The following is a 15,096-nucleotide window of genomic DNA, read 5'->3' as shown; positions in this document are numbered from 1 at the left end:
ATTCACCTTTATTTTCACTAACTCCTAACTCAAATTCAACATTTCCTTCAGTCACGAATATAGACAAGAGTACAATAACATGAAGAGCATCCATGACTTCATCACCAAGAGAATTCAAAGATTTTCCTTTCACATCCTGACATCCTAGCTGTAGGAAGACCACAAAATACCATTTACACTAATACTAGGCCTCCAGTGCCAAATGATGTAGCCAACTGTATCAATCCATTTTCCAATGCTATAACAAAACATCTCAGGCAAGGCAATCTGTAAAGTAAAGAGGTTTATTTAGTTCCCGATTCTTTCTGGAGGCTCAAGAGCATAGTGCCAGCTTCTGCTTAGCTCTACAGAGGGCCTCATGGTGGAAGGCATCACAAGGAAAGCACATATGGAAGAGAGCTCCTAAAGTGTGATAGGAAGCCAGAGTAACTCAGGGGTCAGATTTCTCTTGTCTAACAACCTTCTCTCCTGGGAGCTAACTTGAGTCCCATCAGAACTATACTAATCCATTTTGATGGGATTTTCCAGTGACCTGATTACCTTCTATGAGGCCCCATCTCCAAAGACTCCAACACCTCTTTTTTTTTTTTTAAGGAAGTAGGTAGAAGGATTGAACCCAGGTGCACTTAACCACTGAGCCACACCCCCACTCTTCATTTTAATTTTGAAACAGGGTCTTGCTAAGTTGCTTAGGGCCTCGCTAAATTGCTGAGGCTGGCTTTGAACTTTGGATCCTCCTACCTCAGCCTTCCAAGTCTCTGGGATTACAGGTGTGCAGGTAAGCACTTTACCACTGAGTACAACCCCAGCTTCCTCAAACAACTCTTAATGCAGTTCTGTCTGGTAGTTAATTGTTCAGACTCCAAAATGTCAGATGGTGTGTCCTCACATGGGTGATCTAACCATCTTTCCCCCTTTCTCCCTCATATTCCCTGCACTGTGTGTGATTGGTTCATAGAAGCAGGCAAGTCAAAGGTCACCTAATAGTTTAAAAATTTTCATTCAAACTCATCAACTGGAACCTTCACACTGACAGATCTTTAAAAACAAGTGAACTGGGCTGGGGATGTGGCTCAAGCGGTAGCGCGCTTGCCTGGCATGCGTGCGGCCCAGGTTCGATCCTCAGCACCACATACAAACAAAGATGTTGTATCCGCCGAAAACTAAAAATAAATAAATATTAAAATTCTAAAAAAAAAAAAAAAAGTGAACTTCAACTTGTCTACATTTTAAGTATATTGTCTTATCACTTTACTGCTTTTAATAACAAAGCACTTATTACATCAAAAACCCATTAAATATTTTTGATAACTATTTCAATGTACTTGCATTATTTTTAATCATGTATTTTATTTTACTGTGGTTAAGAACCCCTGTGCTGTAAGTTGTTAGCAGGAATGGTGTTACCTTACCAGATATAATTCTGCAACTTGATTTTTTTTCACACAACCCCACCCATTTTGATACTGGTCAGGCTCCCTCCCTGAGGCCTCATGACCTTTGCCCTCCTGGTTCCAGGACTTGGAAAGCTTGTCTTTAGCAAGGCCAGATCCTTCACTTTCTTCAGATCATTATTCCATGCCACCCATCTCAATTTTCATAGCCTCTCTGAAGCACAGTGTTGGCATAATTGCAGCTATCTTCCTTTCCCCAACCCCACTTTATGAATACTGTTCTTATTCCCAAGAAATAGAAACTAGCCTGAGATAAAATCTACAAGCCTGGAGCAGCAGGTCTCTCCCTCTTCTCTCACTGAGATACAGGAGACAATGTACTGGCTCCTGAGATGGAGACATACTAGTTTTCCTGTTCTCTCCTTGAGAAGATAAAGGGACATGCCATTTTCCCTGTCCCCGACCGGACCCCCACTTCCGAGATAGGAGAACTGCTTATCTCTGTTCCTAAGAAACAAACGTTTCTTCCACAAGCTCAGGGGATGCTCACTATGTCAGTCAAACTAAACCCGCCCCTAGCGCACAGCCATGACTCTAGCCTATACAAAGTGACATTTCAGGGGAGTTGCTGCTGCTCTCCCCCTCTCTGTGCAGAGCAGCCTTGTCAGGCTCCTGACAATAAACCCGCTTCTTATCCCAGGTGTGTGTGACCGGTCCTGTGCCACTTTTCTTTCATACAGCCCTTAGTGTCTCCTTTCTCTGCTATGGTAATGTGGTGTATAAATATTCTATTATCACACCCTATTAATGCACACTTAGTCTCATTTTGCACAATTACAAATGACATTACAGCCAACACGCTTATAAACTGTGTCCTCTACCTCCTCTTCTTATCCTTCTTTCTGCAGTTACAGGCCTTGAGGCTTGGGTATGGAGCTGTTCACTGTCAGGGGATGCTACCCCACTGCACTCTCAAGTGCTGGTGGCATCACCTACAGCACTCACACCCCTAATGTCATTCCCTTGATAACAGTTGCTCAGTTACTTTTCAGAGGGGACACAAGTCTGTAGAGTCAAAAAGGAGATATGTTCTTGCTCTTCAATCAAAGAGCTCCAGGGAAATGAAGGGACGTTATACATTGAGTAGGCTCAGCTCACTGTCCTCCTAACACCGCCACTAACTCAGCCCTGACCACGGGACTTCACACAGTCTTCCACCTTCTCAACTTCTTATCACATCCAGAGAACTGCAGACACAAATGTCATGGTGTGAATCAGGCTGTTGGAACTTCAGGGTTCATGTTCAGCAGAAGGTACTCAGAGGCACGCTGTGATCACTCAGGGTCAACATCTGTGGCCAGTCCCACAGCACTACTACTTGTGGAGTAGGCTCCATCTGGGCTGTGAAGAGTCAGGTGAGGGCAAAAAGTAGCCCAGAGCTGTGTGTGGCTGGGTGCCTCGTCTGTGCCTCCCTCTCAGGTATGGCCATTGGAGTAGGTCCTTGCTGTGAATGCCTGTAGAAGGGACGTGCCCCCCAAGGCCTGGTGGAGGGAGCTTTCTGCACGCCTGCCTTCTTGGGCTCTTTCTCTTCTCCCAGAGCTTAGGAAAGCCAGGGCTGCCTTGGTTCCAGGTGGCTGGCCCAGCGCACTCTGCTGCATGGCAGACCTCACCATCTGCCCAGAGGGGTAAAGGAGGGAACTTCTACTGTTGCTGAGAGTCTGTGTGGGCACTGTATGTCATGGCAGTTTGGCTGCCATAACAATAAGTTGCTCTGAGGATGATCAGAATAGATTTAGCCTGGTACTTGGAATTTTACAAGATAAAAAAATTATAAATATGGCTTGACTGATCTAAAAACACTTTTTTTGAATAACACAGTCACCAGTGACTTACCCTCACAGCAATATCATAACTCAACTCAAAAGACAGTTAAGAATAAGAAGAAAAAGGACAAATTAAGGCATTAAAGTCAACAAATTAAGGCATTAAAGTCAACAATTTAAAATTCACACATCTTATTTACTTGCAAAAAATTTTCTTAGGACAGACTCCTTTTATTTTATGAATGATCCTAATGAATTGGTTTGATTTCCAACATCAACAAATTGGAAGCAGAAAATTAATGAAGGAAAAAAAGAGAATTGCAAAGGTCATTTATAGACAAATAACTGTATGACCTCAAACTGGAAGAACAATCCCAGGGCCACTCTCAGCAACTCAGTGATGCTCCTTCTAAGGGCAGCTGGAGCCCCATGTTACACAGCAGCAGCAATGCTGTCATAGTGCAGTGTTGTCTGTGGGGATAACCTGAAAAGCAGAACCCTGTGCTCAAGCAAAGACGCTAGAAAGCACTGCAGTTGTGCTGCTATTAGTCACATCTGGGCAGGTACTTAGGGAGGGAGGGAAGGAGAAAGAAATGGAGTGGCAAGGGGAAAGGGGAAGCAGGCTGTCAAGAATTGGTTGCTTTGGGGCTGAGTATGTGGCTCAAGCGGTAGCGCGCTCGCCTGGCATGCGTGCGGCCCGGGTTCGATCCTCAGCACCACATACAAAACAAAGATGTTGTATCCGCCGATAACTAAAAAATAAAATTAAAATTCTCTCTCTCTCTCTCTCTCTCTCTCTCTCTCTCTCTCTCCTCTCTCACTCTCTCTTTAAAAAAAAAAAAGAATTGGTTGCTTTACAAGTAGCAATTAAAAGGAATAAAAACAAAGCAGAAATCTGAGCCTCTAAAGAACATGAAAGGTCAGCTGCTACTGGACCCCCAAACAGTAGAAAATAAGACCGAAAAAGGCCTTGAAAGACAAGCGCCCATGATAACACAGCCCTGTGCAAAGAACAGATACAGATGAAGGATACACCTTTCCCATGAAACTAAGGCCTTAACAGGTGTTCACTTGATGCTTTGACTGTATCCCTTGTGGCACTGAAACTTATACTATTTTTTCCCCTAAACTTCTCCTCCCTGATCTCATTTTCTCTGAATCACTTCTATAAAAGCCCCCGTTCCTGAGGATGGGCAGAATCACAGCCTTTGGGACAGGAATCCCCTGTGTTTCTCCTTTGCTAACAAAGCAATAAACTGTCTTTTTCCTTTTTCTTAAAACTATGTCCTTGTTGTTGGATTGGCATCAAGGATAAGGACCAAGCTTTTGGCAACAAATTAAAAGAAAATTCAGGCTTGGAAATATATCTAGGAAAGGAAGGCAGGTGTGACAACTGGCAAGCACTTACTGGAAGCAACAGACTGCTGAAAGATAGAAATACAAACTGGGTGCTTGCAATCCCTGCTACTGGGGAGGCAGAGGCAGGAAGATCACAAATTCAAGACCAGGGGCTGGGGATGTGGCTCAAGCGGTAGCGCGCTCGCCTGGCATGCGTGCGGCCCGGGTTCGATCCTCAGCACCACATACAAACAAAGATGTTGTGTCCGCCGATAACTAAAAAAATATATATATATATTAAACAAACAAACAAACAAACAAAAAAATTCAAGACCAGCCTGGGAAACTAAGTGAGGCCATCTCAAAATAAAATAAAAGGGCTGACAATGTAGCTAAGTGGTAGAGCACTTGCTCAGTGTGCACAAGAGCCTGGGTTCAATTCCAGTACCACAAAAACAAAAAACAAAAAAAGATAGGTAAACTATAACAAATTTAAACACTAGCTAGCTTTTGTTTATGACTCTAAATTGGGCAACATCTCATTTATAATACAGACTATTCTATAATATAAGAAATAACTGATCCAATGAGCTGAGCAAGGGGGGTGGTTTACAGGCAGAACAGGGCTGAGGCAAGCAGAACCAGAAGAGAATTAACTATTTCAGTTACTTTCCATAGCCAGCTTTGGTGATGCACCTGTAGTCCCACCCCTGGGGAAGCTGAGGTTGGAGGACTGCTGGAGCCCAGGAGTTTGGTGTCAGCCTGGGCAAGTTACTTTCCTTGTAAAGGTTACAGCAGAGAGAAATTTCTCATGGTGGCTAAAACCAGCTTATTTGGGATGTGTCCTTTCTCATTCCTGATTTCTCAGAAGGCAGGTAAACGACTTAGGTTTCAACGACTTAGGTTTCCAGCTTGGTGAGGTGGAACTTTCCCATGAATGGCTCCATTATGGTTTGGTCTATTGGGCTCACTATAGGAGCTCAGTCCAAGCCAATGACTTCCTATTAATTTTATTTAATAAGATCAAAAGCTTGTTATGTTTCTGAGAGAATTATGTGTTAAAAGAAACCTAGACTCAGGACTAAAGGCTTTGAATTACTTGAGCCCTCAAACAATCTTTATCCCCTCAAACTTACAGCATAACTGACCTTGCGAAGCTTCTCAGAGCCTATAATGGCTTCACCTATGTGTCCACAGAGAAAAACATCCTGGTGTGGGCTAAGGTGAACTACAGATGCAAGAGTTGGAAGTTCCTTCCAGGAATGCTCCCACCCACAGAGGCCCTTCACTGAGGGACCCCATTCTTCCCTTTTATAAAAGGGAGTTTCTATGACAGCCACCCTGCCTCTGTTCCCCAATAAATATTAGGCAAGAAGGTAAAAGATCATTCAGGTAAAAGATCCTACAGACCGATGAACCCTGAGGAGCCACATCTGGCCCTGATGGAGAAACAGAGCATGACCCAATTATTATGGTCTTGAAAATGATTTTGATTTGCGTGAAGAGAGAAGGCTGTACAAGGACATTTGGTGGCCAGAGGGGCAGACCTGGCAGAGAGCAAGCTGTTCTACATCAATTCAGAATACAGTCCCTTACTGTAGAATTGTTGCTGGGAAGTAGCTACCCAGTGGGTGACTATGTTGCTCTGCCCCGCCCCCTTTTTTATAAGCTGTGTGTCATTTATTTTGTCCTGTTAATATTAATATCTTTAGAAACATTTTTATTGTCAGTACAAAAACTAACAGGTTTTATTAAACACTTTCTCCCATTCATAAAATAGAATCAGTGTCACCTGCATTCCTTTTGCATGGCCATATCAAATGAGCAAAACACCATGCTTGAATACAGAGTGAAAACACAGCAGTATTCCACCTGATGGACAGGAGCTTTTGGTGAGGTCTTGCCAGAAGCTGATGAAAACAACCTCTTAAGAAGATGAAAGCATGCCCCAATGTTAAGCAGAACAATTCTGTGTTTCCAATTTCTTCAAGTCTATGGGACTTGAATGAAGATCCTAAAAGGCTTTTCGGACACCAAAGAACCTGGAAGCCATGATCAAAATGCACTGAGGAGAACATGAGCTAATCTGATGAAGGTGCAACTCAGGCAGAAGGCCACCTGTCAGAGGGAACTCATCAGCCTATCGGTTCAACTAAAGTCTGCTTTGAGAAATGGATTAAGGCATCTTTGAATTTGGTACCCTTTGTTTCAGGAAATCCAACTAAATGCAGAACTGGCCTCTTTGCATCTAAAAGCAGCCACATGACTGAGAAATGTAAGAAAGTGATGTACCCCACTCCAAGGTTTGGATCATAACGCCCTCCTGCCTGATTCTCCACATTACCTCAGCTAAATACTTTCCTCCATAACTCTTAGCTCCATGAAGGAGATTAAGTCTGTTTTTTCCTCACCTCTGTATCCCTAGGACCAAGCTTAGCCCCTGGCAGACAATAAATAGTTCTTGAATAAAATGAAGTAACTTGCACTAAGACATACAGATGTATAAGGTAAGGGCACTGAGTTGTAAAGCCAGGTATGTCTGGCTTCACAGCCCATTACTGGAACTGCTATTCAGACATTTAGTCAATGAGCATTGAGCAGGCACTGTGCCTGCATTTATTGTGCCATGCACTGTTCTAGGCACCACAGATATTGCAGTAAAACAAGCAAAATTTCTTTCCTTCATAAAGTTTGCATTTTGGAAGGGGAAGATCAATGAACAAAAACATTTATTTAGAGACAGGGTCTTGCTGAGTTATTTAGTGCCTTGCTTTTTACTGAGGCTCGTTTTGAACTCATGATCCTGTCTCAGCCTCCATTATTAAAAACATAAGGGGAACCAACCATTCAGTCTGAGGCAAGCCGTGAGACAGGAAGGGCAATGATCATAGGGGAATGTATTCACAGAAGAAAGCATGATGAGTTGTGTCATGTGCAATCCACAGCTGCAAGAAGGTAAGGACTAAGGTCTGAGGGGTTGACACCCAGTGCACAATTACTCCTTACTTACCTGTTTGAAGAATAAATGACAGGGGCTGGGGCTCGGGCTCAGTAGTAGAGCACCTGCCTAGCATGTGTAAGGCACTGGGTTCAATCCTCAGCACCACATAAAAATAAATAAATAAAATAAAGGTATTGTGTCCAAAAAAAAAAAAAAAATAAAGAATAAATGACAAACATCTGCAGTAGTTCACATGCTGCACACCTCTAGACATGGAGCCTCAATACCCACACCTCGAATAAACACCCACTATAAGGACCAGGCTTGGTCTAAGGAACAGTGCCACAAAATCAAAGAAAGAAGAATAGGCCCTCCTTGCAGGTTTGGGGCTCTTGTGCTGGTGAACCCTAGCAGTCACTCTGCCTCCCATTCAACTGCCCTTGGTTCCAAAAGTCTCCACTAATATATCACAGCAAAGTCCACTTCTACTCCCCCTGCTGTTCCAGACAGGGCCCCACAGACTGAAGGTGCGTAGGCTGTGCTATCAAATCACATCAAGACAGGCCAAAAAATGAAGAACCGCCAGGCACAATGATGCACACCTGTAATCCCAGCAACCTGGGAGGCTGAAGCAGGAGGACCACAAGTTTGATGCCAACCTCAGAAACTTAGTGAGACCCTGTCTCAAAATAAAAAATAAAAAGGGCTGGGTTAGCTCAGTGGTAGAGTACCCCTGAGTACCAAAAAAAAAAAAAAAAAAAAAGTGAAGAACTTAGGCAAGAAAAAGCAGAGCACCTCAGTTATGGAACTATAGTGCCAAGGGCAATAATGGTTAGCACAGCCACAGACCATTTACAAGGTAGACCATGTACAGATTTTAAAGTATGAGTAGGCACAAGAAGCAAAGTCTACTCAGGCAGAAAACTGGGTTGAAAAGTGTCAGATGAAGGTTTTTGTTTTATTTTTTGGTATTGGGGATTTAAATCAGGAGCATTTTACCACTGAGCCACAACCCAGCCCTCTTTTACTTTTATTTTGAGAGAGAATCTTACTAAGTTGCTGACGCTTGTTTTGAACTTGCAATCTTCCCATCTCAGCCTCCCAAGCCGCTGGGATTACAAGTGTGCATTACCTTGCCGGGCTCAGAGGCAAGTTCTTATAATTCCAAAAGGCAGGCAGTGAATTGAGGCCACAGCCTTTGAAAGCCCCAGTATCCCCCCCATGGGATGCCTCCATATGTTTTAAAGATACTCTTTATAGGAAGCACTGGCCATCCCAAGAAATGGGAGTCCTAGCCCCCAAGTTAGCCCTCAAAAGCTTATTTTATTTGAAGACAGGGTCTTTATAGAAATAATCAAGTTAAAATGAGGTCATTAGGGTGAACCTAATCCAACTGACTGGTATCCTTATAAAAATGGGGAAATTTAGCCACAGACATGAATACAGAAAGATCATGTGAAGATCATGTGAAGGTCAGAGTGATGCATCTACAAAACAAAGCCAAAGATTGCCAGCAACCATGAGGAACTGGAGAAAGGCCTGGAAAAGATTCTTCCTCTTAGCTCACAGAGGGATCCAACCTTACTAACAACTTGGTCTTGCACTTCTAGCTTCCAGAACTATGAGAAAGACAATGATTATCAGTTGTTGGGGCCACCCAGTTTGTTCTCCGTTCTCATCTTCCAGCTTTTTCCTCCTTGCATTTCTGGGCCACTTCTGCTTCAGATTCAGGCACACCTAACATTTCCATTTCTTCATTTGCATTCATCCATTAATTCATCAAATATTTCCTAAGCTCCTAAGATGAGCCATAACATTACACAAATGACCTTGGAGAGGCATGTAAAGGACTCCAGAAGGTGCTGACAGTTCTGTGACAAATGAAGCAAGCAAAGATAGAGGAAAGGTGCAGGTGCTAAAGCAAGTTGTTCTGGGCAACCCTGTTGTTTGTGCTGACGATGTACATGCAAATACTCCAAGTGGAGCTACTGGCTGCACTGTCAGCATAACCAAACATTTTAATACTGATTCAGTAAAAGCAATCAAAACATTATACCTCACTTCCTTTGTTGGCTTCATCCATAGTCCCTCCCTTACCTTTCCCCCACTGCATGCTTCTTGGTGGAAATGTCAGTCCAGGTTCCTGGCTCTCCCCAGCCAAGGATGCAAAGGATGCAGGGAAGGGATGGAAGCCAAACTAGTTGGCTGATGCTGTCTCTTCCAGGGCAATGAATCTCAAAAGGAATGAGGAAAAATGGGGAGAGGAGGAATCTGCTCTGTCACAATCACAGAGGCAGTTGAGACCTGATTATCAGTTTGAAATTACAAATTTGAAATTACAAATTCCAACACCTGGATACATCCTACCCTCATCCCTGATTCAGTTTTTCCCTGGTGCCCCTCATTAATTCATTGGTTTTATGTCTGTCTCCCTTATACGAATGTGGAATCCATAAGAAGTAACATCTAATGTTCTGAAGCACTGTTGGGTACTTAGGATTGACAATAATAAATTGTATATTTCATAACAGCTAAGAGGAAGAATTTTGTGGTACAGGGGATTGAACCCAGGGCCTTGCATATGCTAGGCAAGTGCACTACCACTGAGCTATATCCTCAGCCCCTCTGCTTTTTAAAAAATAATTTTACTGTGAGACAGGGTCTTGCTAAGTTTCCCAGGCTGGTCTCAAACCTGTGATCCTCCTGCTTCAGCTTCCCAAGTAACTGGATTATAGGCATGTACGACTATGCCCAACCTAGGAGAAAGGATTTTCAATGTTCCCAAAACAAACAAAGGATAAATGAGCTAAATAGAGTAGCCAACTACCCTAATCTGATCACTGCATTTGTATGTGTGTACTGAAATATCACATTGCACTTCATAAGTATGTAAAATTATTATGTGTCCATTAAAACAAACTAGCAAATAAAGAGTGTGGTCTCCATAAGGGCAAAGATTTCTGACCATGTTGTTTACTGCTATAAGCACAGGATCTAGAACACTCCTAGCACACAAAAAGTACTCAAAAATATTTGCTAAAAGTAAATCAATGAATAGATCCTGATTTCTGTCCTTTTCCAGCCTGGTTATAAGGTTCTTGCTTTGATTCTCTGAGCCACCCTATATCCTTTCCATCAATTTTTATTTGCTTAAGTTAGATCTTTGTAACCAAAATATTTAAGGGAGGAAGGCTCCTCAAGATACAGCATTAATGATAATAGATATGAACTAAGCTTTTGCTGTTAAATAAATTATAGTAGCACAACATGCAGTCAGAATAGAATTATTACATATAAAACCAAAACCCACCTCAAATGTACTTGTCATAAATTCCTCTTTGCATTTATGCTGCAATTTCTCCAAGAGATAAAATGGGGTTAAGGTCCCTCAGAACTATGATGTGGAACAATTTAAGTTTATTTAAAATAATTAAAGATCATAAGTTGCTTAACAAATGTGTTATATGGTTAAAAAAAAGTCCTAAAGTTTTCAAAAAGTGATTATTTTGTGTTTATTTTGTTAATGAGATGATAATTTCAAACTTCCTTAAAGCATGCCTAGCTTTTCTCTCTCCCATTGTGACCAACAATGTTTTCAAGGCACAGGCTCTACCAGCATTTCTCAAAGAAGCAAACAGTTCTAAACAATCTTCTATTGTTTAAAAACATAACATCTTTGTCTGGGATGCTACTATAAAATGTCATAAAACAGAGCAATTTAAACAACAGAAATTTGTTTCTCACAGTTGTGAATGTTGGAAAATCTAAAGAACAAAACAGATTTAGTGTAACTAGAGGCACTTTTTCATTTATAGGCAGTGCCTTCTCACTGTGCTCTTTACATACAGAAGCAACAAGGGGTGTCTCCTGGGTCTCTTTTATAAAGGCACCAATTCCATCACTAGGGCCTTCTTCCCTCCTGACCTATCTCCCCAAACTTTCACCCTATAATACCAACACCTCGGGAGTTAAATTTCAACGTATGAATTTGGAGTCAAAGGCCATAAACATTCAGGCCACAGCAGAGACAAGAGATAAAAAAGAAAGAAAAAGGGAGAGAGAAATTCATAACATTTTAAATAACTCCAGGAAATGACTGGAATATCTACTATTAAGCCAAAAATATTATACTTCCCAAGGTCAACATACAAATGTTATGCTATGTCCACTCATTTCAAAAGTTAATTCTCTAATAGATTAGCTAAAGAAAGAAACAAAGAGTTACTTAGGAACAGACATGTGTCCAAGAAGGCACTCCCTAGCACTTTCTGGGAGATGGTCAAAAGCAAAAACACAAATACAATTACCAATGTGGGAAAACTGCCCTAAAAGAACCAATATTCAGAATAAGTCCATATATTTCTGATATTCATATTCAACTTCTTTAAAACATTAATCAAACTGTATATAATGACTCTTTCCAAATAGGAATAAATACTCTTGCTCACTGAAGGAATTATAGCACCATGTAGTTTTATGGTGCTATAATTTTTATATATAAATTAAAAATTATTTATAAAAAATAAGTTTTATATATAAATTAAATTTTATAAGTTTTATATATAAATTAAAACTTTCATTTTTTAAATACCACTATTGTCGTGGAAGGAAGTGTTATTTTATATATATATATATATATATATATATATGTGTGTGTGTGTGTGTGTGTGTATATATATATATATATATATATATGTTTTAAGTTATCAATGGACCTTTATTTTATTGATATGTGGTGCTAAGAATTGAACCCAGTGTCTCACACATGCCAGGCAAGCAGCAAGGAGTGCTACTGAGCCCCAGCCCCAGCCCATGGAAGTGTTGATTTTGTTATTTGGCATTTGTAGAATATTTATATCTACCTCATCATGAAACCTCTACAGCATTATGACAAAGCCTGCTTGGTACAATATTCTCTTTCTTGGTGCCTTTATAAAGAAACTGTGGTTTATATACACATTATACCCAGATAGGAAGGCAGAGGGGAAAAAACACAGGTCAGACCTCATTTCCAATGAGGATTATCCCCCCTTCCATGAGCAATCTGGAGTTCAGAATGAGAGACAAGAGGCACAGTAGGATGACCCTGAGGGAGGTGGAGAGAGTGCACACTGCTCTGCGGATTCCCTAACTGCCTTAACAGAAAACCAAGCCCTGGTTTGCTTCCCGCCCAGCCTTAGTTCTTCTATATAAAATTTTGCTAGCAAAAGAAACAATGAGGTAAAGAGAGAGCCTATGTTTTGGGAGCAAATTTTTGCCACATGCACACCAGATACAGCACTAATCTCCAGGATATATAAAGAACTCAAAAAACTTAACACCAAAAAAGCCAACAACCCAATCAATAGGCTAAGGAGCTGAACAGACACTTCTCAGAAGAAGAAACATAATCAATCAACAAACATAGGAAAAAAATGTTTAACATCTCTAGCAATTAGAGAAATGCAAATCAAAACTCAGATTTCATCTCACTCCAGTTAAAATGTCAGTAATCAAGAATACAAACAACAGTAAGTGTTGGCGAGGATATGGAGGAAAAGGCATACTCATACTTTGCTGGTGGGACTGCAAACTGGTGCAGCCAATCTGGAAAGCACTATGGAGATTCCTTGAGAAACTTGGAATGGAACCACCATACGACCCAGCTATCCCTGGGTCTCCTCAGTTTATACACAAAGGACTTAAAGTCAGCATAAAATCAGTGATGCAGCCACATCAATGTTTATAGCAGCTCAATTCACAATAGCTCAACTATGGAAGCAACCTAGATGCCTTTCAATAGATAAATGGATAAAGAAACTGTGGTATACATACACAATGGAATATTACTCAGAATTAAAAAAGAATAAAATTAAGGCATTTACAGGTAAATGGATGGAGTTGGAGAATATCATGCTAATGAAGTAAGCCAATCCCTCAAAACCAAAGGCTGAATGTTCTCTCTGATAAGTGGATGCTGATCCATAATGGGGGGGGCACACATGGGAAAAATGGAGAAACTTTGATTAGGCAAAGGAGAGGGAGTGGAGGGGGCATGGAAGCAGGAAAGATGGTGGAATGAGATGGATAGGTACACGTATGACTGCGTCAGGACATCATATACAACCAGAGAAATGAAAAGTTGAGCTGCATTTGTGTACAATGAACCAAAAATGCATTCTGCTGTCACATATACCTAATTAAAATAACAAGTGAAGGAAATATGGATGGAAAATTAAAACACAAAAAAAATTTGATAGCACACAAAGTACTGAGGGTGAAGTCTCTGTTTTCTGGACACAATTAGTGCCCTGCATTGCTGAGCTACATTCCCAGCCTCTTTGTAACTAAAGAGAAATCTATACAACCCTCTAGCTTCATTTGCTTGTAGCTGATTTTTATTGGAGGTCACCCAGCTAAGTGGTAATCATTAGTATCCCAGTAGCTTTGCTATGGATGACACCTCTGAGCCAAGTTGCCTACCAAGCCAAAGGCTCATATTGTCCTGTTCCCCTACTGAGAAGATGCCTTCTGTATCTAAACGATTAACTGCAAAGCTAGCTATTCCTGAGAAAACAAACTTAAAAAGCATGAATCATAAGACGTTCTAACCGGTAGGTTTTCTTTAGATTCACAGAACCCAGGGTAACGGGTGACCTTCAGATAACTGCAGCCAGGGCACCAGAAGAGCACATCACTGAACCTTTCAGCTACCCTAGTGCTGCCCATCTGATATACTTGCTCTAGAGTCCCTATAAAAGCCCTGCGCCTGTAACCCTTAAGCAAGACGGCCTTTTTTTTTTTTTTTTTTTTTTTTTTTAAGAACAAAGCATTTTTTCCTCACTCTGCCACTCGAGTTTATTGGCTCCGTAGGCAGCAGTGGAACTGAACTTTCCGCGGCTGCACCTTCGCTGCCCTCTGGCCGCAGGTCTTCCCAAGCCCTAACTCGGGTTTCCCACCCCGGCACCACTGCTGTTCAGGAAGGCCCGCATGGCGACCCGGACCGGCTTCCACCGTGCGGGCGGCGCGGTGCCTGCCAATCAAGCCCTCCCCTCGGACCCGGCTTCCACCGTACGGGCAGCGCGGTGCCTGCCAATCAAGCCCTCCCCTGAGCCGCACTCCGCACGACCCGGGGTCGCTGGGGGAGCTGAGAGAGGGGAAGCAGTTCAGCTCCGGCTCAGTTTCCACCGCGGAACGCGGCTCACCCCTCACCGCCTCCCAGGCCCCGAGGACCGCTCCGCGCGGGAGAAGCCCGGGTCCCCGCGCACGCCCGCCGCACCCACCTTGGCGCGCCTTCAGCAGCAGCGTGTTGGCTACGATGTTCTCCATGGCCAGGGCCCGAGGCGGCCGCCGCCGGCGTCTGCGGTCTCGGGGAGGCAGGGAGCGCTTGCGGGCCAGAGTCGCGGGGGCCGCTGCCGTGGGCTCCGCGCATCCCTCGCCCGGCGCCGCCTGCTCGTCGGGCCGGAGACAAGACCTCCGGGAGCCGCCCCGCCGCGGCCGCCGCCGCCGGCGTCGCCACCTCCGCCACCACGGGCGCCGGCGCCGCCGTCGGCGCGAACGTCGGCCCACGGGGGCCTCTCCGAGGGCTCCAGCGCGGGAGTGGCCGGGGGGCGAGGTGCGG

At 43.0% G+C, this 15,096-nt stretch overlaps 1 protein-coding gene across 2 annotated transcripts in view; it reads right to left on the bottom strand.

Moving 5' to 3' along the window:
* The window catches only part of Grk4 (G protein-coupled receptor kinase 4), a 99,441-nt gene extending 84,544 nt beyond the window's left edge, over window positions 1-14,897 (bottom strand). Inside the window, exon 1 of one of the 2 annotated variants that reach the window (XM_076865170.1) lies at window positions 14,759-14,897. In XM_076865170.1, the coding sequence (XP_076721285.1) occupies window positions 14,759-14,804 (46 nt within the window). In that variant the 5' untranslated portion in view covers window positions 14,805-14,897. The remainder of the gene's footprint in view (window positions 1-14,758) is intronic. The other variant, XM_076865167.1, reaches the window with a different exon arrangement.
* Window positions 14,898-15,096: the final 199 nt, after the last annotated feature.

The sequence above is a fragment of the Callospermophilus lateralis genome, chromosome 8 (genome assembly GCF_048772815.1).
Source record: "Callospermophilus lateralis isolate mCalLat2 chromosome 8, mCalLat2.hap1, whole genome shotgun sequence".
Classification (NCBI taxonomy): domain Eukaryota; kingdom Metazoa; phylum Chordata; class Mammalia; order Rodentia; family Sciuridae; genus Callospermophilus; species Callospermophilus lateralis.
Note: the sequence above shows the minus strand (reverse complement) of the source record. Positions and strands in the feature narration are given on the sequence as shown.